Source organism: Rutilus rutilus (assembly GCF_951802725.1).
Source record: "Rutilus rutilus genome assembly, chromosome: 3".
In the NCBI taxonomy this organism is placed as follows: domain Eukaryota; kingdom Metazoa; phylum Chordata; class Actinopteri; order Cypriniformes; family Leuciscidae; genus Rutilus; species Rutilus rutilus.
Window position 1 is genome coordinate 2,908,221 of NC_140211.1, and position 22,289 is coordinate 2,930,509.

The following is a 22,289-nucleotide window of genomic DNA, read 5'->3' on the forward strand; positions in this document are numbered from 1 at the left end:
AGTGGAATTATGACCAAAAAGTTCGATTTTGGTCTCATCTGACCACATGACTTTCTCCGATGACTCCTCTGGATCATCCAAATGGTCATTGGCAAACTTAAGACGGGCCTTGACATGTGCTGGTTTGAGCAGGGGAAACTTCCGTGCCATGCATGATTTCAAACCATGACGTCTTAGTGTATTACCAACAGTAACCTTGGAAACGGTGGTCCCAGCTCTTTTCAGGTCATTGACCAGCTCCTCCCGTGTAGTTCTGGGCTGATTTCTCACCTTTCTTAGGATCATTGAGACCCCACGAGGTGAGATCTTGCATGGAGCCCCAGTCCGAGGGAGATTGACAGTCATGTTTAGCTTCTTCCATTTTCTAATGATTGCTCCAACAGTGGACCTTTTTTCACCAAGCTGCTTGGCAATTTCCCCGTAGCCCTTTCCAGCCTTGTGGAGGTGTACAATTTTGTCTCTAGTGTCTTTGGACAGCTCTTTGGTCTTGGCCATGTTAGTAGTTGGATTCTTACTGATTGTATGGGGTGGACAGGTGTCTTTATGCAGCTAACGACCTCAAACAGGTGCATCTAATTTAGGATAATAAATGGAGTGGAGGTGGACATTTTAAAGGCAGACTAACAGGTCTTTGAGGGTCAGAATTCTAGCTGATAGACAGGTGTTCAAATACTTATTTGCAGCTGTATCATACAAATAAATAGTTAAAAAAGCATACATTGTGATTTCTGGATTTTTTTTTTAGATTATGTCTCTCACAGTGGACATGCACCTACGATGACAATTTCAGACCCCTCCATGATTTCCAAGTGGGAGAACTTGCAAAATAGCAGGGTGTTCAAATACTTATTTTCCTCACTGTACAAATGAGGAATACAGTAAGCGATTTATTGTGAAAAGGCAAATAAACACAAGAAGTGCTCAAAAGACAAAGTTTTAGACATTGCTTTGAGTAGCATAAGCTAGAATAGGGAGATCATAAATGGGTTTGTTCCACAAGCAAGTGTGACCGGTCTTCGTTTAGCTCTGCATTGTGTCGGTCGATGAACGAGAGCGGGCAGCAGACATTTCTCAGGCCAGATTTTATTCTGCATGAATAAAAATAATTTTAAGAACAAGCTCGAGTCTGTGGCCTTCTCTCACAATTCAGCCTCTCTTCAGTCGCATTTACCGCGAACTGCAACATTTTACACTTTTGTCTTTATAAACATGTATTTCAGTTTCTCATTTAATCAAATCATGTTTGTTCAACAGATTTCATTAAAAAAAAAAGCATTTTCCATTTAACACTGAGGATTTTACTGTGTAGAATGTTGAGTTGTTAATAAAAATGTTATGTATATTTACCATCATACAACATTTTCTATTATTAAAATTGTATATATATTTGTGTTTTATAAATGTCACAACACAAAAATGCTGTTTGTAAATAAGTTTATTTGAGTAGGTGATGTTGAGCTCTCCTTTGAATTACAGGTTGCAAAAAACTTTATACTCAGCTTTTAGTTTTTCTTTAAGAATAAACCATTTTTCATTTTCAAACAAGTAATTAGTAAATCTATGACTAGTGCAAAACACAGGAGTGAGGAGAAGAAAGAAGCCACACCACCAGAATAACAAGATCCCATCAACTGACGTGGCTTGTGCTTTGCTTTTATTTAAAACAGCCGATATACTTTGAGCCACCACAGATGAAAACTCATGTTGATGTCATGGGGTCTTTAAAACATATAGTGCACATTAGTATTTTAAATACTCAAAGAACATTACATTGATAGAGAAAAGACTCATATGATACTTTTAAATTACAGAAATTAATTTAATTGTACTGATATAAGCACATTATCTGATGATTAAAACAAAAAAAGTGTTTGCCATTTAAAAAATCTTTTGCTTAAGAACAACACAAACACATCCTTCACTCCTAATATCTGCTGCAGATGAAGTTGAGTTTGACGTGTTCAGGACGGCTGATCCAGCGCTGATCTCCTCCAGACCGAACTGCTCCAGATCTCACTCCAGACACACAGTCCTCCTCTCCTGGAGCCCAGTTATGATAGCACACGGTCTCTCCGCTCACCCAGTACCAAATGCCCAAAATACAGGAGTGACGTAAACCCAACCACACCGCCCCAGTAGACGCACGTTTAACCACATTCATCACCTCCTCCTGCATCTCCTCTGAATGAGCCGAGACCAGATCCGTATAATTCTGTCTGCAGTATCTCAGAGCTTCAGGCCACGTCAGAGTCTCTTTGATCAGAATCAGTTTATCTGGACACAAAACAAACCACAAGCAAAAACTAGAGAGAGACTGATCAAAAACAACATGCAGAACATACACTGTGGAGGAATCTGTCATGTCAGACATGTAGCGTGAACTTTAAAGGGTTAGTTCACCCAAAAATTTTAATTCTTTAATTAATTACTTAGCCATGTTGTTCCAAAGCCAAAAGACCTTCATTCATCTTTAGAACACAAATTAAGATATTTGGGAAAAACATTATAATGTCCACCCATTGGCTCAACGACGGAATCCAGTGGCCTGGGCGAAGGGATAATGTGTGTATGTCTTTTCAGCGCTCCAGTGAAGTTCACTTTATTTTTTAGAATTTAGTTTCAATATTACTTTGGCTCTACGCTTAATCTGACTCCAATTTCAAATGATAATCAAATTTAGATTGTGTTTCTGATTAGAAAATAATCATAAATATTGATTATGACTTAATTTATATCTTTGATTACTGTGAGTATCCCATACTTTCAATTATTCATTCATTAAGGACCTGGTGTCGCTTTGAGACATCATGTCGCGAATGTGCGCTCACGATCACAAACTAGCCAGTTCTGAAATAGTCAGAGGATGCAGTGCGAACTGTTTTGCCCTTTATAGGGCACTCATTGAAATATTTGGAAATTCTAAATTTTAACCTCAGAAAGCTAATGGGGGATGTTACAGGACATTTAAAAAATAAAAATGTTCTCAATTTTATTCCTCTTTGCATTGCAAATCAAGGTCAATGAAGTTACCATATACACTTGCCTGTCTAGGGTAAAATAAATTACCGTATAAATTGCCCCATAAAGGATTATATAGTGTTATTTAAATAAACTCCTGATGTACTCACAAACTTCCCAATGCCTCGTTTTATGAGTACAGAATCTAGGTAACACTTTACAATAATAGTACATGAATAATCATGTACTAATTCCTGAATTAATAATTACTTTACTATGAACTAATGATGAGTTAAGACATGTATTAATGAGGTACTAACCTTAATTACGACATGAGTATCATGAATTCCTACATGAATATACCATCTTAACTACGCGTTAGTACATGCTTGTTAATTAATGTATTAATTAACATTTCGAGGTAAAGTAAATCAAACATGCTCTAGATCAGAAGAAAGATGTACTAAAAGGGCACAATGTTAAATTGTTCATAAATTTAACACCATCAATTGTCACATACATCAGTGAATGACACAAGATGTCTTGAAATATTTATATTAAACCTACTCATTGAACACACATTCCGTTTTAAGTGATTCCACTGCTGCCTTCAAGTGTAAAATACCTACTACACTAGCATATTCATTAAACAGATGCAATTTTCAAAATTAAAATCAGTGTTAGCACAGATGATGGTTATTTTCTGGATTTGTTTACTGTCTTTATATCATAATGCAGTCGGATGTTAGTCTTGTTTGCTGGCTCTTCTTTGGGGCCACTATTGCCCCTTCAAAATTTGTCCACTTTTTTCCTACCGTTCAGTTCCTTCTCCATCTAAATTCAGGCACAGCACCTCTGCTCTTCCACTTCTTTACAAACCACCGACAAGCACCAAATGATATCTGATTTAGAAGAGCTGAATATGTATAAAACATGTGTAATTGATACATTTTTGAAGATTTACTCTTGGATTTTCCAAGTAATTAATGATGAGTTAGTAATGATGTGCCCCCCCAAGTAAAGTCATGACATTATGATACATTAACAAGTCATGAATTCATGTTACTTTCCAAGTAATTAATGATGAGTTAGTAATAATGTGCCCCGCCATGAAGTAAAAGTAACATGAATTCATGACTTGTTAATGTATCATAATGTCATGACTTTACTTGGGGGGGCACATCATTACTAACTCATCATTAATTACTTGGAAAGTAACATGAATTCATGATTTGTTAATGTATCATGTAATTTCTTGTCTTGGCCCTCCAAGAGTAAATCTTCAAAAATGTATCAATTACACATGTTTTATACATATTCAGCTCTTCTAAATCAGATATCATTTGGTGCTTGTCGGTGGTTTGTAAAGAAGTGGAAGAGCAGAGGTGCTGTGCCTGAATTTAGATGGAGAAGGAACTGAACGGTAGGAAAAAAGTGGACAAATTTTGAAGGGGCAATAGTGGCCCCAAAGAAGAGCCAGCAAACAAGACTAACATCCGACTGCATTATGATATAAAGACAGTAAACAAATCCAGAAAAAAACCATCATCTGTGCTAACACTGATTTTAATTTTGAAAATTGCATCTGTTTAATGAATATGCTAGTGTAGTAGGTATTTTACACTTGAAGGCAGCAGTGGAATCACTTAAAACGGAATGTGTGTTCAATGAGTAGGTTTAATATAAATATTTCAAGACATCTTGTGTCATTCACTGATGTATGTGACAATTGATGGTGTTAAATTTATGAACAATTTAACATTGTGCCCTTTTAGTACATCTTTCTTCTGATCTAGAGCATGTTTGATTTACTTTACCTCGAAATGTTAATTAATACATTAATTAACAAGCATGTACTAACGCGTAGTTAAGATGGTATATTCATGTAGGAATTCATGATACTCATGTCGTAATTAAGGTTAGTACCTCATTAATACATGTCTTAACTCATCATTAGTTCATAGTAAAGTAATTATTAATTCAGGTATTAGTACATGATTATTCATGTACTATTATTGTAAAGTGTTACCAGAATCTATTTGTACTACTGTAGAAGTTTGGGACCATCACGGGCATTATTAGTGGGGTCATTTACGAGATACAACCTTGGATCCATTAGCACCTGCACTAAGCCATTCAGCTGATATCTCGAAATAAGTTCTAACTGTAATAATGTTCGACCAAGAAAAAAAAAAAAGCTTCTGGGGCGGGTGTTTGGCTCGAGGTCATGGTGCAAAGGACCCTAAGTTGAATTTACTCTGACCCATCCCTTTCAGATTTTGCAAAGCAATGCCTGGGAAAAGCCGTTAAGATATATAAAAAATCAAGCAGTGGTAATTATGTGCCTTTTTCTGCAAATAAAATATGCAGTTGACACAAATAAGCTGTGGCAGCTGCTACAAGGGCTTTTTAATTGAATGATTATTCATAAGGCATATGTCTAAAAATGGACACTTGCTAGTCTTAGGTGAACGGGGCATATGATCAAATATGGTCCATTTAGTTTTCAGCCAAACATTAAGCTAATTTTTACAAATGCTATGCAAATAACAACAATCTTAATCTTTAACACAACTATTCAACCAAATAATTTGCGAGTTACATCAGCTTACCATGTTTAGTTATGATGTTATTACTATAGCTGTGGGAGAAGCCAGGTTCAAAAAAAGCAATATTTATGATTTCTGCAAGATGGCTGTGTTTGAGGTGCTCCAAGCCACTGCTGATTGGTCAGATGCCTTGATGTCAATATCTGTCAGATGGCTTGATCTCCCATGATTGACTGAGAGAAAACCACATGACTCTACAACTCTAAATGGAGGCAGGGGGAGGGCATTTTGAATGTGTGCGGAAGTGACTAAATATGGTTACTTGCCCCATAAAGCGGCCGCTCAATGCTGACTCATAACAAAAGGTGTAATTTTTTAATAGTCGCAATATGCAACGTGCTAAGTCAGTAATCGGAAGGTCTCCTTAAAGGAAAACTCCGACTTTTTGGGACTTTAGCTTATTCACAGTATCCCCCAGAGTTAGATAAGTCCATACATACCTTTTTCATTTCTGTGCGTTCTGTAAGTGTTATTTGACGCACCCACCGCTAGCCTAGCTTAGCACAAAGACTGGATGTAAATGGATAATGGTAGCATACTAATCCCAATAAGTGACAAAATAATGCAAACATTTTCCTATTTACATGTTGTGATCTGTATAGTCACAGCGTGTACAAATAACAAGGCTATATGAGACAGAGACCATTTTTAATCGTATAAATACTGGGAACTATATTCTCACTAGGCGTAGGAGCACAGCTAACGTTACTTGGGCGGAGTGATTAGCGCAGCACACGAGACGCCCTGTTGATGGTTCCGTAAACAAAACAAACGTGACTAACTAGCTAGTAGCGAACGTGACTCGTGATCATGGCTGACTTTGAGGAATTGTCAGAGGAATTTTACTGTGTATCAAACCAAGATCCAGAACCATATAGTTTTGAGCCAGAATACACAGACGAGGAGTTACAAACTTTGGAAGCTGTTCATTAGCAAGTTGAATGTTACAGTCCTGAGAGTTACATTTAGTGCCGCTCATTTGTTATTGAGCGATACAGTGTGTTCATGACAACACAATAATAACAATAAAGGGGATACACGGAGCCCCTATTCACGTAATAGTGTCACTACTAAGGTTACATTACAGCATGGCACTGTTGCAGTATGGCTAATGTTAGTCATCTCAAAACATAACGGAACACTTACCGCAGCAACAGGTGATCCAATTTGTCCTGTCTTTATTATCGATGGGATGGCTGCATCCTTTAGCACACGTTTCATGGTCCGTGTGGCAACTTGCATTTTTTCAAAATAGTCGTCTATAGTAAAATGTTCAGAGCAAACGAAATACTTCTTGATGCTGTTTACAGGTGTGTTTGGATCTATACCCAGAACAAGTAGCCATCGATTCATCAGGTCAGCGCTTTTGGTTGGAATTCTATGAAACATCATAGTATTACCTGGTCTCCCCTGTTTATTGTCGCAGCTCTTTACAATACAGCGAACACCCATGATTGTAAACTATAAATTTACTATCTAGTAATTGCTGACTCTATTACTCCAACTCTGAGCGAACTCTCTGCTCCTCACCACAGGGCGTCTCGTGTGCTGCGCTAATCACTCCGCCCAAGTAACGTTAGCTGTGCTCCTACGCCTAGTGAGAATATAGTTCCCAGTATTTATACGATTAAAAATGGTCTCTGTCTCATATAGCCTTGTTATTTGTGAATAAGCTAAAGTCCCAAAAAGTCAGAGTGTTCCTTTAATGATGTGCCCCATGCTCCATTCATTAGTGCCTTTGGTTTGATCTATCCTGACAGAGATTTGCAGAAACACCAGACTGCACATTAATCTACTAGGAATAATGATTTCAGAATAATTCAAATATAACGTTTTATTTGTCAGGTAAAAATGTATCATGCCAATTACACAAGTAAATGATTAAAAGCCAATTCAGAAATAATAAATACATGACATCAATTACTCAAAGATGACTAGGAGTAAGCAATGCATTCCTGACAGAGACACACAGCAGTGTGTGAGTGTGTTACGAGTGAAAGACTTGAGAAAACACGGACACATCAATGTGTGGGGGATGATCCTGGTTACAGGCTCCCAAAGACTGTCACTTCCCCTTAAACACCCAGACCAGAACAAAAGGCTTGTACAAATATTTTTTAGAGTTGTTTTGGGTCAGTTCATGTACCCCAGGGGGAAACACCTGGTTTCGGGGACATCACCCAGAGAAGAGAACAGGATTCTCCTAAGTTCTCAATCTTTCTCATTAAACCAATGACTGCAATGAAATTAAGATCATTTTACAAATCGCTCTGAGACACTTAAAATGATATCAAACATGAAAAGGAAAAACGTCTCGGTTACGTATGTAACCCTCGTTCCCTGAGTAGGGAACGGAGACGTTACGTCGGATGACGACGAATGGGGTTTCGCTTAGAAATCCTATCATCTTCGAGTATTAAAACACGAGCCAATGGCAATGAAATGCCATGGGTCTGCGGAATTTGCATAGCGTAACTCCGCCCCACGCAGGGGGTATATAAGGAAGTGCGCGAGCAACATGCAGACTATGTCTTCGCTGAGGAGCCGAGACTGAACTCAGGCATTCCAGCGGTACAGCGGAAGTGGCAGGGAGACGTAACGTCTCCGTTCCCTACTCAGGGAACGAGGGTTACATACGTAACCGAGACGTTCCCTTTCGTTGTCACTCCCGAGTTACGTCGGATGACGACGAATGGGGTTCCCAGTGTAATCACGCCACCTCTCGACTGTCTTCCAGTGCCCTGCGTAAGTCTGAGCTCCCTGTCGTGAGACTGGCACGGACGAAGGACTCCTACTTAACACAGGAATACCAAGGTACACTGGGAAGCATATCTCAGTGGAAATATGCAATCATGCCCAACCCGAAGGGGGGGACTTGGAAAACACATATGACCCCGAAGGGCTGCATACGGAGTCACTGGGGTGTCCAGCCGCAGGTGGAATATTTCAACCCCAGGGGTGGCAAGGTGGCTTGCCAAGGGAAAGACACATGCTCAAAGAGGCTTACAGTGGAATACACATGTGTGGGTCGCCCGGAGGGGGAACCATGCACATGGAGGCACCTAGCCAAGCGCGAAAGCTGCCGGTGGCATAACTCTGGCGTTGACGTCAACAGTGCTGGAGGAGACTCAGGGCTTATGAGGCTCACCTGAGGAAATATCGCACGTATCCCGTCCGTGGAGAGGAATGGCGAGCAAGCGAAGACACCTGAGCAGAATCTAGCACCGGCTAGTTGAAGCGAGTACATGAGAAGAAACTGGCTCAACTCGGAGATTGTAGAATCACGCGAAAGTATTAGGTGTCGCCCAGCCTGCAGCTCTGCAGATGTCTGTTAGCGAGGCGCCATGCGCTAGAACCCAAGAGGATGCCACACTCCGGGTGGAGTGGGCCGTCACACCAAGGGGGCATGGTCGACCTTGCTGCTGGTAAGCCAAAGCAATGGCGTCCACTATCCAGTGAGACAACCTTTGCTTCGAGAGAGCCTTTCCCTTCAGCTTCCCACCATGACAGACAAAGAGCTGGTCTGAGGTCCTGAAACACTGCGTTCTGTCTACGTAAGCACAGAGGGCGCGTACTGGACAGAGCAGTGCCAAGGCTGGGTCTGCCTCCTCCAAGGGCAGCGCTTGCAGGTTCACCACCTGGTCTCGAAAGGGTGTGGTGGGAACCTTGGGCACATATCCAGGCCGGGGTCTCAGGATCACGTGAGAGATAGCCGGCCCGAATTCCAGGGACGCTTCGTCAACCGAGAATGCCTGCAGGTCCCCTACCCTCTTGATGGAGGCCAATGCAACCAGGAGCGCTGTCTTCATAGACAGGAACTTAAGCTCCACTGATTGCAGAGGCTCAAAGGGAGCACTCTGCAGGGCAGTTAGAACCACTGAGAGGTCCCAAGAGGGAACGAGAGGAGAGCGAGGAGGATTTAGTCTCCTCGCTCCTCTCAGGAACCTGATGATCAGGTCGTGCTTCCCCAGAGACTTACCTTCAACTGCATCGTGATGTGCGGCAATAGCGGCAACATACACTTTCAGGGTGGAGGGAGACAGCCTTCGCTCCAACCCTTCTTGCAGGAAGGAAAGCACGACACTGATCGGGCATTTTGTGGGTTCTTGCTGTTTAGAAGAACACCAGTTGACGAAGAGGTTCCACTTCAACGCATAGGCATGTCTCGTGGACGATGCTCTAGCGGAAGTGATGGTAGCCACCACCGCTGGTGGTAGGGTACTCAAACCTACCTCCTCCCGTCCAGGAGCCACACGTGGAGGTTCCAAAGATCGGGACGAGGGTGCCAAAGGGTGCCCCGTCCCTGAGAAAGCAGGTCCTTCCTCAGAGGAATTGGCCAGGGAGGTGCTGTCGCGAGGAGAACTAGTTCTGGGAACCAGGTGCGGTTGTGCCAATACGGGGCAACCAATATTACCTGCTCCTCGTCCTCCCTGATCTTGCGCAAAGTCTGCGCAAGGAGGCTCACTGGGGGAAACGCATACTTGCGTAGGCCCCGCGGCCAGCTGTGCGCCAGTGCATCCGTGCCGAGCGTGCCCTCGGACAGGGAATAAAACAGGTCGCAGTGGGACGAGTCGTGGGAGGCAAACAGATCTACCTGTGCGTCTCCGAACTGATCCCAAATCAGCTGGACCGACTGGGGATGGAGTCGCCATTCTCCAGCGAGAGGCCGAACTCGAGACAGCTCGTCGGCCGCCTGGTTCAGGTGTCCCGGGATATAAATGGCTCGAAGCGACCTCAGATGCTTCTGACTCCATATGAGGAGGTGGCGGGCGAGTTGCGACATACGGCGGGAGCGTAGACCACCTTGATGGTTGATGAACGCTACTGTGGCGGTATTGTCTGATCGGACTAGTACGTGTTGACCCTTGAGCAACGCTCGGAAGCGGTGCAGGGCAAGGCGTACGGCCAGCAACTCGAGGCAATTGACATGCAAAAGGCGCTGAGGACCTGTCCAGGAACCCGCAGCAGCATGTCCATTGCACATGGCACCCCAGCCCGTGGTGGAGGCATCTGTGGAGACAACAACATGCCTGGAAGCTCGTTCTAAGGGCACTCTAGCCCGTAGAAAATTGAGGTTTGACCACGGGGTGAAGGTCTGACGGCAGGTCGGAGTCACTGGGACTCGGAGCGTGCCGTGTTGCCATGCCCACCTCGGGACTCGATCGTGAAGCCAAAGCTGAAGCGGTCTCATATGAAGCAATCCGAGCGGCGTTACTGCGGCTGCGGATGCCATATGCCCCAGGAGCCTCTGAAATAGTTTCAGTGGAACCGCATTCTTGCCCTTGAATTGGCGAAGACAAGTCAGCAGTGACTACGCGCGCTCGCTCGTAAGCTGCGCGCACATGGCGACCGAGTCGATCTCCATACCGAGAAAAGAGATCCTCTGCACGGGGCAGAGTTTGCTCTTCTCCCAGTTGACCCGAAGGCCCAGACAAGCTAGGTGCCGGAGCACAAGGTCCCTGTGTTCGCAAACCTGGTCTCGAGAGTGAGCTAGGATCAGCCAGTCGTCGAGATAGTTCAGGATGCGAACCCCGTGTTCGCGTAGGGGAACAAGGGCTGCCTCGACAACCTTCGTGAAGACGCGAGGAGACAGGGCTAACCCGAAAGGGAGAACCGCGTACTGTATGCCTGTCCCTCGAAAGCAAACCGTAGAAACGGTCTGTGTCGAGGAAAAATGGAGACATGGGAGTAGGCGTCCTTCAGGTCGATCGCTGCAAACCAATCCTGCGGCCGCACGCATTCGAAAATGCGTTTGGCCGTGAGCATCTTGAACGGCGTCCTCTTTTTTGAAGGGAGCGGTTCAAGACGCGCAGGTCCAGGATTGGTCGTAACCCACCGGATTCTTCGGTACAATAAAGTAGGGGCTGTAAAACCCAGACTTCATTTCGGCTGGAGGGACAGTCTCGATCGCACCCTTCGCCAGTAGGGTAGCGACCTCCGCTCTCATGACAGGGGCATTGCCACCGGCCATAGTGAGCGGATTCCCCTGAGGCGGGGAGGAGACCACGCGAACTGAATCACGTAGCCGAGCCTGATGGTTCTCCGACCCGGCGGGACAGTCCGGAAAGCTCTAGCCAGGCCTCCAGAAACTGCGCCAGCGGGGTTATTCGAACCACAGACGTACTGTCGGGGGTGCAGCGAGGCAGAATGACCGGCCCAGGCGTGGGTGGCATAGCGGCCCGGTGCGGGGGCACGGCCATAAACCGCGTCCTGCCAGAGGAGGCCAGGGGAGGACCAGCGTCCCACGGGGGCGTGCTCTGGCAGGGGTCTGGCGACAGAGGGGGATGAGAGGAGCGTGGCCCGTGGGCGGCGCGTGCTGTCATCCACAGCCTCTTGGGGCTCAGAGAAAGAGCATTAGTTCTTTTGTAGAGATCTTCACCCAGCCCTCAAGCGGGGGAAGGAGTGGTCCTGCTACCAGCTCCTGAAGAACTGAGCCCTAACTCCAAGCTGCCTGTCTCAGGTTTGTGCTGCTCAGCCAGGTGTTAGCCGGCTAAGGGGCAGACAGGCGGTGCCAGCCTCCAGCGACCCCCTTGTGCTCAGGCCAGTGAAGGCTCGAGGGGAGGAGCCGCAAGGAGGCGGCGTCGGTGGGAAGCAGACTAAGCAGACCACACTGACGGATGACCGTCAGTGCAGAAGCCTCAGTCTGCTTGTGGATTGATCAAAGACTGTTGGGCGCAGTCCTCAACCACCCCGCCGACCAGGCTGCCCGCCTCAAGGTGCTGCTTAGGCTGGTGTGGCAGTCTAAGGGGCGGAGACCGGCAGCGCCGCCCTCCTGCGGCTTCCTCCTGCTCAGGTCCGTTTGCAGGCCAGATGGGAGCAGCCGCATGGAGGGGGGCTTGGCTTGAAGCAGACTGAGGAGGCCGCACGGATGGATGACCATCGGTGCCGGACCCGAGTCTGCTTCAGGTGGTCGAAGCCACACCGCCAAAGAGCTCAGCCTGGGACATGGGGGAGCTGAGAAAATGAATTCTCAGACCCTGCCACATCAACCTGGCTAAGCCCATGTCTGGACCACATAGTGGACATCACCTGACCCAGGATCACGCAGGTACCGATGTCGCCCGAGAGCGAGGTCAGTAGTGTGCGTGGCGGAACAACCAGGCCGGGCATGGGAGGCATAGCGTCCCAGCATAGGGGCGTGGTTAGAATTTCCGCGTTCTGCCAGGGTTGGCCAGGGAAGGACTAGCGTTCCACTGCGGCCGGTTCGACAGAACTCCCGGGACAGCACTGCATCGAAGGCGCAGGCGACACACAGCACTGCATGACCGTGCCACTATAGTGACAGGGAACATACAGACCATGATCGCCGTGCGATCGAAAGCAGCGAAGGCGGAGGACACCCGCGGGCCGCGAAAGTCACGTGGAGTCTCGCGCAGCGCAGGCGTCCTGATGCACGTCCGGGAGAAGCTTACAGCGCTCGGGGGGAGGGCGGGGCCACTCCAGCCGATGCTTTCAGCTGCCCGGGAAAGCATGGCTGACAGCTCTGGATCGGTCCCGGCAACGATGGCACTCCCGTGGGAGGCAACGCAGTCGAAACTTCATTTCCAGAGGAATCAAGCCCGCCTTGTGATGCTGTGAGTGCATGGTCTGCGATGTGGAGGGGGGTGTGGCCCGAGGAATTGAATCGTCGGTTGTTGTGCCACACCAAACCCTCAGATCACCCTGGCCACCAGCCAAAGTATCCCTTCTCGAGGAAGAGATAAATTGGGGTGTGGCAGAGGGGACTCTACTCACATGGAGAGTCTTGATCTATAAACATCGCGATGGTCATGTTCCCGCAATGAAAACATGACTCATCAACGAGCGCTGCCAAGCGTGATAAAGCCCAACACGCAAAACAGCGCTCGCGACCGTTAGGCAGATGACTGACGCACACACATCCAGAAAATACACGGGCGAACCGTCTTGAAAAAGACGTGCGTGCAGCTCTTTTTAGAGAGTGGAAAAGCTCAGCAGAGTGCTGAAGCACCCAGGGAGAAACACACTCACTGTCGGCAGATTACTGCACAAATCAGCAGCAGGAAATGCGATCTCGCTGGAAGCGCCGTCACACCAACACACTGAAGAGCCGCTCGTCTCGAAGAGATTTGAGATGACACTCAAAAGGCTTGTGGAGTGAAGTACTGAACTTGGCTCCGAAGCGAAAACATAGTCTGCATGTTGCTCGCGCACTTCCTTATATACCCCCTGCGTGGGGCGGAGTTACGCTATGCAAATTCCGCAGACCCATGGCATTTCATTGCCATTGGCTCGTGTTTTAATACTCGAAGATGATAGGATTTCTAAGCGAAACCCCATTCGTCGTCATCCGACGTAACTCGGAGTGACAACGAAAGTCAAGTCAAGTCAAGTCAAGTATATTTGTATAGCGCTTTTCACAATACAGATTGTATCAAAGCAGCTTCACAGTATTAAATTAAAATAATACAACAAGGTTTGTTTCTAGTGGAATTTATTGATAAAATCAAATTAGATATCCCCAGAATATCCCCAACTGAGCAAGCCAAAGGCAACAGTGGCAAGGAACCGAAAAACTCCATCAAGTGACCTAATAGTGTCCTAAAACTCCATCAGGTGACCCAATGGAGAAAAAAAAACCTTGGGAGAACCCAGGCTCAGTCGGGGGCCAGTTCTCCTCTGGCGTTTATTAACTAGAGGCCGGATTGTAATTTGAACTGTAAGATTAAAAATATTATATGAATGCCTGGCTGAAGAGATGCTACTTTAATCTAGTTTTAAACTGGGAGAGCGAGTCTGAGCAACGAACACTATCAGGAAGGCTATTCCAGAGTTTTGGAGCTAAATGTGAAAATGCTCTCCCTCCTTTGGTGGTTCTGGATATCCTAGGTATGACCAAAAGCCTTGAATTTAGTGATCTTAAAGAGCGCGATGGATTATAGGGCGATAGAAGATCCGTTAAATAGACTGGAGCTAAGCCGTTTAGGGCTTTATAAGTCAGTAGCAATACCTTGTAATTAATACGGAACTTTATAGGTAACCAATGCAGTGATGATAAAATCGGTGTTATATGATCATATTTTCTTGATCTAGTAAGAACTCTAGCGGCGGCATTTTGGACTAACTGTAGCTTGTTAATTGAGGATGCAGGACAACCGGCTAATAAAGCATTACAGTAATCTAGTCTCGAGGTCATGAATGCATGAACTAACTTTTCTGCATCAGAAACTGATAGCATATTACGTAGCTTAGCAATGTTTCTAAGGTGGAAAAAGGCGGTTTTTGTAACATATGAAATATGATTTTTGAAAGACAGGTTGCAATCGAGTATAACACCCAGGTCTTTTACTGTAGAGGATAAAGTAACAGGACATCCTACTATATTAAAGTTGTATTGCGAGAGGTTTTGTGGGCGGTTTTTTGAACCGATAAGTAGTACCTCTGTTTTGTCTGGATTTAATAAAAGAAAATTACGCGTCATCCAATCTTTTATATCTTTAACACACTCTGTCAATTTGGATAATTTAGCGTTTTCATCTGGCCGTGATGAAATATATATTTGAGTGTCATCAGCATAACAATGGAAACTAATTCCATGTTTCCTTATAATATTTCCAAGTGGCATCATATATACTGAGAATAATAGAGGGCCTAACACAGATCCCTGCGGCACTCCATAGTTTACTGGAGTTATGATCGATTTTTCTCCATTTAAATAGACAAAATGGTAGCGGTCAGATAAGTATGATCTAAACCAGCTTAATGCTTGTCCTTGAACACCAGTATAATTTTGTAGTCGATCTAAGAGTATTGTGTGATCTATAGTATCGAACGCAGCACTAAGATCAAGTAAAACTAGTATTGAGATACAGCCTTGGTCAGAAGCTAAAAGTAAATCATTTGTGATTTTAACGAGCGCAGTTTCAGTGCTATGGTGCGGCCTGAAACCAGACTGAAACTTCTCATAGATATCATTTTCTTGCAAGAAAGAACACAATTGAGCGGACACCACTTTTTCTAATATTTTAGACATAAATGGAAGATTTGAAATGGGTCTATAATTTGCTAGGTTATTATGATCTAATTGTGGTTTCTTAATGAGAGGTTTTATAACTGCCAGTTTAAATGTTCTTGGAACATGACCTAAAGATAAAGACGAGTTAATAATATTAAGGAGAGGCTCTTCCACTACAGGTAACACTTCTTTCAGTAGTTTAGTTGGTATCGGATCTAATAAACATGTTGTTGTTTTAGAGGAAGTGATAAGTTTATTTAACTCTTTTTGTTCTATAGTTGTAAAGCACTGTAATTGTTCTTGCGGGGTGATAATTGAGGCTGAATTATAAGGCGCAACTGAAGATTGAACGTTTACAATTGTGGTTCTGATGCTTTCTATTTTCTCAGTGAAGAACTTCATAAAATCATTACTACTAAACTGTAACGGGATATTTTGTTCGGGTGATGTCTGTTTATTTGTTAGTCTAGCCACGGTGTTAAATAAAAACCTTGGATTATTTTGGTTATTTTCTATTAGTTTGCGGAGGTGCTCAGCCCTGGCTGCTTTTAGGGCCTTTTTATAACGTGACATACTGTCTTTCCACGCGATTCTAAACACCTCTAAATTAGTTTGTTTCCATTTACGCTCTAAAATACGGGTTTCTCTCTTTAGAACATGCGTAGTATTGTTGTACCACGGTGCTTTAATTTTCTCTCTGACCTTTTTTAATCTAATAGGTGCAACAACATCCAATGTTCTAGAGAGAATAGTGCTCATAGTGCTAGTTAGTTCTTCTAGTTCATCTGTTTGTTTGGGTTCACTGAGCAGCTGAGACAGATCAGATAAGCAATTTGAGAAATTATCTATGGTGGATGGAAGGATTGTTCTGCCTGGTTGATAACGCGGCGCCGCATGACATATTACAGCAGTACGTAATATGCAAGTTACCATGTAATGGTCAGTGACTTCATCACTTTGCGGTATAATATCTATATCGGTTGGATCGGTTCCATGTGATATAATTAAATCGAGTGTATGATTAAGACGATGAGTTGGTCCAGTGACGTTTTGCTTGACCCCAAATGAATTTAATAAATCTGTAAACGCAGCCCCTAACGCATCATTTGGATTATCTACGTGTATGTTAAAATCTCCAACAATTAATGCTTTATCGACATTGACTAATAGGTCTGAGAGAAAATCTGCAAACTCTTTTAGGAAATCAGCGTAAGGCCCAGGCGGTCTATATACGGTAGCCAAGGCTAGAGATAATAGGGATGTTTTTCTAACATCTAAGAGCGTAACATTTAGTACAAGTACTTCAAACGAAATAAACTTATAACCCGCTTTTTGAGTAACATTGAGAATATCTCTATAAATTGTCGCAACACCACCGCCACGACCAATCAGACGGGGCTCATGCTTATAGGAGTATCCAGGAGGAGCAGACTCATTTAGACCGAAATAATCATTTGGTTTAAGCCAGGTTTCAGTAAGGCAAAGTACATCGAAGCTATTATCTGTGACTATTTCATTTACAATAACTGCCTTAGGTGTGAGTGATCTAATGTTTAGAAGACCTAGCTTTATAAATTGTTTTTGTTTACTAATAGCAACATTTTCTGTTTTAATAACAATTAGATTTTTCCTAGATCCTGCAGTAGATTTATTATTTGATCTCACTAAACGAGGAATAGACACGGTTTCTATGCAATATTCTACACTAGTATTTATATCAGTTAAATTGGTGCAGCAGAGACTATGATTTGGACTTTTGGTTACTAGTCAAAAGGTATTTAACATTTTGGAGATGTTATCCGACAGAAGATCTGCTCCGAATCTGCTTGGGTGTAAGCCATCGGCACGGAAAAGCCTAGGACGCTCCCAAAACAGATTCCAATTATTTACAAAGAGCAGTTTCTGCTCATTGCACCATGACATTAACCATTCATTTAGCGCAAATAATCTGCTAAACTTTTCATGTCCTAGTCGGTACGTGGGAAGCGGTCCTGACACTATGATCGTTGTTTCAGGCGATGTGCTGCGTACCGTATCGATCAGATTCCTGAAGTCTTTCTTCAGAATCTCTGTCTGGCGCATCCTGATGTCGTTCACTCCCGCGTGCAGGACAACAGTTCCGACGCGCTCGTCACCGTTCAGAATCTCGGGAACGTGAGTAGCGATTTCAGAAACACGAGCACCAGGAAAGCAGTGACTGTGCACCTTACTTTTACCTAACGTTGCGCGTACGTGCCGAATGATGGAATCGCTGATGATCACAGCATCGCGTTCTGTTTCGCGAAGAGGGGAGAAGCGGTTTTGTGTGGATAACTCGAAAACCGGGAGGGTCGGAGAGAGTCTTGCTCTAGGCCTGACTCGCGTCTTCCGCTGCGGAACCACCCAGGCTTCGTGGTGGCGTGTTGGAGCCGGAGTGAACGAGACCATGGCTGATCGCGACCTCGGCGCTCGGGACCTATGTTGAGAAACGCACGGAGTAGACGAAGTCGGAGTCAACGGGATAGTAACGTTAATCTCTGATTTGTGTGCATCGGCGCGTGATGTTTCAAGAGCTAACCGCCGGTCTATCAGCTCGGCTTGTCTCAATAAAAGGTCGTGGATCTGTTTCTCAACAGCTTCCAGCTCAGACTGCAGTGCGTGCAGCTCAAATGTGTCCTCACCTGCACCAAAAGGTAGACTACTTTCATCTGATATATTCGCCATTTTAACAGATGGACAGTAAGTTAGCAACGAAGCTACCAGTGATGCTATCAATATTAATACTAATTTATGACTGAAGTTTTAGATATAATCCGTCTTTTTAGTGGTACGGGTGTAGAGTAGACGCACGATAGGCGAAAAATGTTTGTAAGTGAGTGTTGAGAAGACGCGTTCAGCGTCTGAACGAGGAACAATGGATTCAATGGATTCACAGCATACATCATATGTGATATATAGACAATCTCAGTGAACTTTTGGTGACTTGACTCAGGGAGAGATGAGGGAGAGGGAGAGGGAGAGGGAGAGGGAGAGGGAGAGGGAGAGGGAGGAGGGAGAGATAAGGAAGGAGAAATGTTTGGACAAGACAATGTCCTGTGCTCTTTCTTTGCGATCTTCTGTCCAGGGTGTGTTTTACTGCTTTATTGTACGGTGAGTTTTATCTCAGCTTTTGTCTTAGCAGGAAAATCAGTTCTTACAACATCATTAAAATAGTCCATGTGACTACAGTGGCTTAATCTTAATTTTATGAAGCAACGAGAATACTTTCTGTGCGCTAAAAAAACAAAATAACTTTATTTAACATTTTCTTTTCTTCCGTATTAGTCTCTGAGGCGCGTTCACGAGAGCAACACGATGCATGCGTGACCTCGTGTGCGTCTTCCTCTGCTTGGGGTCATATGTCAGAACACCAGATCCTGCACCATCAACACCAGCAGACTGATACGGAAGAGGAGAAATGACCGAATAAAGTCAATATTTTGTTTTTTTGGCACACAAAAAGTATTCTCGTTGCTTCATAAAATTAAGGGTAAGCCACTGTAGTCACATGGACTATTTTAACGATGTTTTTCCTACCTTTCTGGGCCTTCAAAGTGTTAATTAAATAGCTGTCAGTGATGTTCAGAAGATGAACGAAGGTCATACGAGTTTGGAACGACATGAGGGTGAGTACTTAATGACAGAATTTTCATTTTTGGGTGATCTAACCCTTTAAGATATCTGGAGGTGATGGATGGATTGTGTGTGTTTGTGAGGATCTGCTCACCTTCATGACACACAAAAGGAAATCGGTTGTTGCAAGTGATGTCATTCCATTGACCCTGAGCATTCAGTCTGATCACTGTACAGTCTTCATTTCCTCCATGATTATTAGGTTCACCAGACTTCCAGTATCTGAAAGAGGAGTTACTCTGATCTGACCACTGCCATGAGTCTCTGACTCTGAACAGACCGATCCAGATCCATGATCCTGATAACTGACGACCACTAATGAAATCCTTAACCTGTTCATTCTCATTCTGGTTCCTCACACTGACCAGATCAGTGTGATACTGTCTGCAGAAACTCTGAGCGTCTCTCCAGTTCTTCTTCTGATGGACAAAGACGAGTCCTGTGTTCGCTTCAAGAAAAAAAAAAAAAAAAAAATTTTCATAAATCAGAGTCAATTTGTCTTACATTATTTTATGGGATTTTAATGTGAATAAGAGCAGTGGTTGAAGCATCAGAAACATGTTTCCATTACATTGAAAATTTTACATTTTAAACATAAATGCACATTGCTCTAAAGGGCATCATCCTCTACCTTTTACACAGATACATTTACTCAAATTCAAACTTAAACACACACACACACACACACACACACACACACACACACACACACACACACACACACAGCAAGGCCAGGGACAGGACGGGACAAAACATTTGTCAAAATAGACCTGTGCATTTAGTGCATTTAGTGCTGTAGTGTAAATGCAGACTAATAGACCCACAGCAACATAGACCAGAAGAAGAAAACAGATCTGTGTTCTCTGGGTCATTTTAGCAGCTTTTAAGATCATTTTATAAAGCACTCTTTTTTCCACGTGTCCTTTTTAAAGCAATGTTTAAAGGAACACTCCACCGTTTTTTGAAATAGGGCTTATTCACCTTCTTTCCTACATTTAGATAGGTGGGCAAATGCATTTTTGTCTCAGTGCATGCATTGTTTTAGTTTGACAGGGTCAGCGCTAGCTTAGCTTAGCATAATGAATGGAATCCTTTGTTGCCAGCTAACATGTCCTGAGTAAAAGTGATATAAAAAACTATAAAAAAAAAAAACTAATTATTTATTGTGGCCTGCGTATTCACAACGAGTACAAATAGTGATGCAGATTAACACTAGGCGATTTCCTAGGCAGATATTGATTTATATATTAAGGACTATATTAGGGGGAAGCACAGGCAAAGCACTGCTACTTGGGCGTGATATCTCTGCACCCAAGTAGCAGTGCTTCGCCTGTGCTTCCCCCTAATATAGTCCCAAGTCAATATCTGCCTAGGAAATCGCCTAGTGTTAATCTGCATCACTATTTGTACTTGTTGTGAATACGCAGGCCACAAGAAATAATTAGGTGTTTTTTATTTTATTTTATATATTACTTTTACTCATGACATGCTAGCTGGCAACAAAGGATTCCATTCATTATGCTAAGCTAAGCTAGGGCCGACCCTGTCAAACTAAAACAATGCATGCACTGAGACAAAAATGCATTTGCCCACCTATCTAAATGTAGGAAAGAAGGTGAATAAGCCCTATTTCAAAAAACGGTGGAGTGTTCCTTTAAAAATCTGCCTATTAGATTTTTTATTTTTATTAAATCTAAATATTTAAAAGTATTTAATGTATTATTTTATTAGCATTAATGATTTGTTATTATAGCTATTTTATAATAACTCCAAAAGCAAAACATGAAAAGAACTACATTAGATTATATGCATTGAGACATGCGGTAACTTAACACCGTCTCTCGTGACGCTTTGTTTGCTCCCTGCTGTGTGTTCATGTGTTTTGAAGGAGCCGTGGGTTTGGAGACGCTCTTGAATGCTTTCTCAAATGCTTTCAAAGCTAGCTTGATATTGCTCTCCGAAAATGCCTACCTTGTCCTTAATTTAGAACTTAATACTGTTTGTGTTAGTAGGAAATTTTCAGGAGCCGTCATATTTGGTGTATGGTGTGTCTATAAATGAACGGTTGCTGAAATTTTAAATAGTTGCACTCACTGTTGTTGCAGATGAAATGACGAGTATTACTACATGGCAAATCCTCCCATTGTCCATTTGACATCATTCCACAATAACTGGTTTCAGGTTGTCCAGGTTTCCAGTTCAGATAGAGCGCAGGTTCACCTGAAGACCACTGCCATTTATCAACACTCGTCCTCTTCAGCCCAATCCAGACATCCTGAACACCTCTATCATTCACACTCTTCTTCAGCTCGTTCATGTCGTTCATGTTGTCAACGGTGGCCAGATCTGTGTAATTCTCTCTGCAGAATCTCTGAGCTTCAGTCCAGGTCTTCCTCACGTTTATAAAGTGATACTGACGCTGAACACATTCAGATACGGAGCAGAGAGCTGTGAAAGAGAGCGTTTGATTTAATGCTTTTCATAACAGGGTCAAACCTGATGAAACTATAAACCATAAATAATACACCAAACACACTCACCAATGAGAAGAAGAATCAGATATAGAGTTTGGTCCATTTCTGAGGAAAAACACATTGAAAATCCCAAATACTTACATATTCATCTTGGAGTAAATGATGATCATGTAATTAAAAATAAATAAATTAATTAATAAATTAATTAAAAAAATAGCAGTTTTAGCAATTATTTAGACAATAATAACATTTGAAAGTGTAATTGTGTGTGAAGAATGAACATGTTCTTACTTTAGAGGTCGTGTGTTTCTGTCCTGAGTCTGATGTTTCTGTCTGCAGATTTACACTACGCTATTATTATATCTGCTCTCATCCCTCATTCAGCTCATCACATCATTTGTGTATTTCTCTAAAACTAATTTTCATGTTTTCCTTCCTCCTTTTTTTTGTTTGTCTACCTCTGTATTTGCATATTGGCATCTTTGTCAGTTAGTATAAGTTCATATTTATATGAACCTTAATCAAAAAAATATGTGAACATTCACAATTTATATTGTTATATTCACAACTAAACAGCTGCTTTAATGATATTGCTGGACTGCATAACTCGTTTCATCCCTGTTC

The 22,289-nt window shown here is 43.4% G+C and overlaps 1 protein-coding gene across 2 annotated transcripts; it reads right to left on the bottom strand.

Annotated features, from left to right (window-relative positions):
* Positions 1-1,418: 1,418 nt before the first annotated feature.
* LOC311288276 (C-type mannose receptor 2-like) lies at positions 1,419-22,000 on the bottom strand. 2 transcript variants are annotated; one of them, XM_084405604.1, is made up of 5 exons: positions 21,957-22,000; positions 21,732-21,770; positions 21,286-21,639; positions 19,286-19,639; positions 1,419-2,274 (listed from the first exon to the last, which is right to left on the bottom strand). In XM_084405604.1, the coding sequence occupies exons 2-5, from the start codon at positions 21,766-21,768 to the stop codon at positions 1,925-1,927; spliced, it is 1,095 nt and encodes a 364-aa protein (XP_084261730.1). In that variant the 5' UTR covers positions 21,769-21,770; positions 21,957-22,000; the 3' UTR covers positions 1,419-1,924. The 2 variants fall into 2 exon arrangements, with proteins under 2 accessions (XP_084261730.1, XP_084261729.1); XM_084405603.1 differs by lacking the exon at positions 21,957-22,000 and having other exon boundaries at positions 21,732-21,808.
* Between the last annotated feature and the right edge of the window lie 289 nt (positions 22,001-22,289).

What these genes read in the sequence shown, in the direction of transcription:
- LOC311288276 (XM_084405603.1), bottom strand. Translation starts at nt 21,786, where the DNA reads ATGTGTTTTTCCTCAGAAATGGACCAAACTCTATATCTGATTCTTCTT. An exon ending in TCTGATTCTTCTTCTCATTG is followed by an intron (nt 21,640 to 21,731) that starts GTGAGTGTGTTT and finishes TCTCTTTCACAG; the next exon opens with CTCTCTGCTCCGTATCTGAA. An exon ending in TCATTTCATCTGCAACAACA is followed by an intron (nt 19,640 to 21,285) that starts GTGAGTGCAACT and finishes TTTTTCTTGAAG; the next exon opens with CGAACACAGGACTCGTCTTT.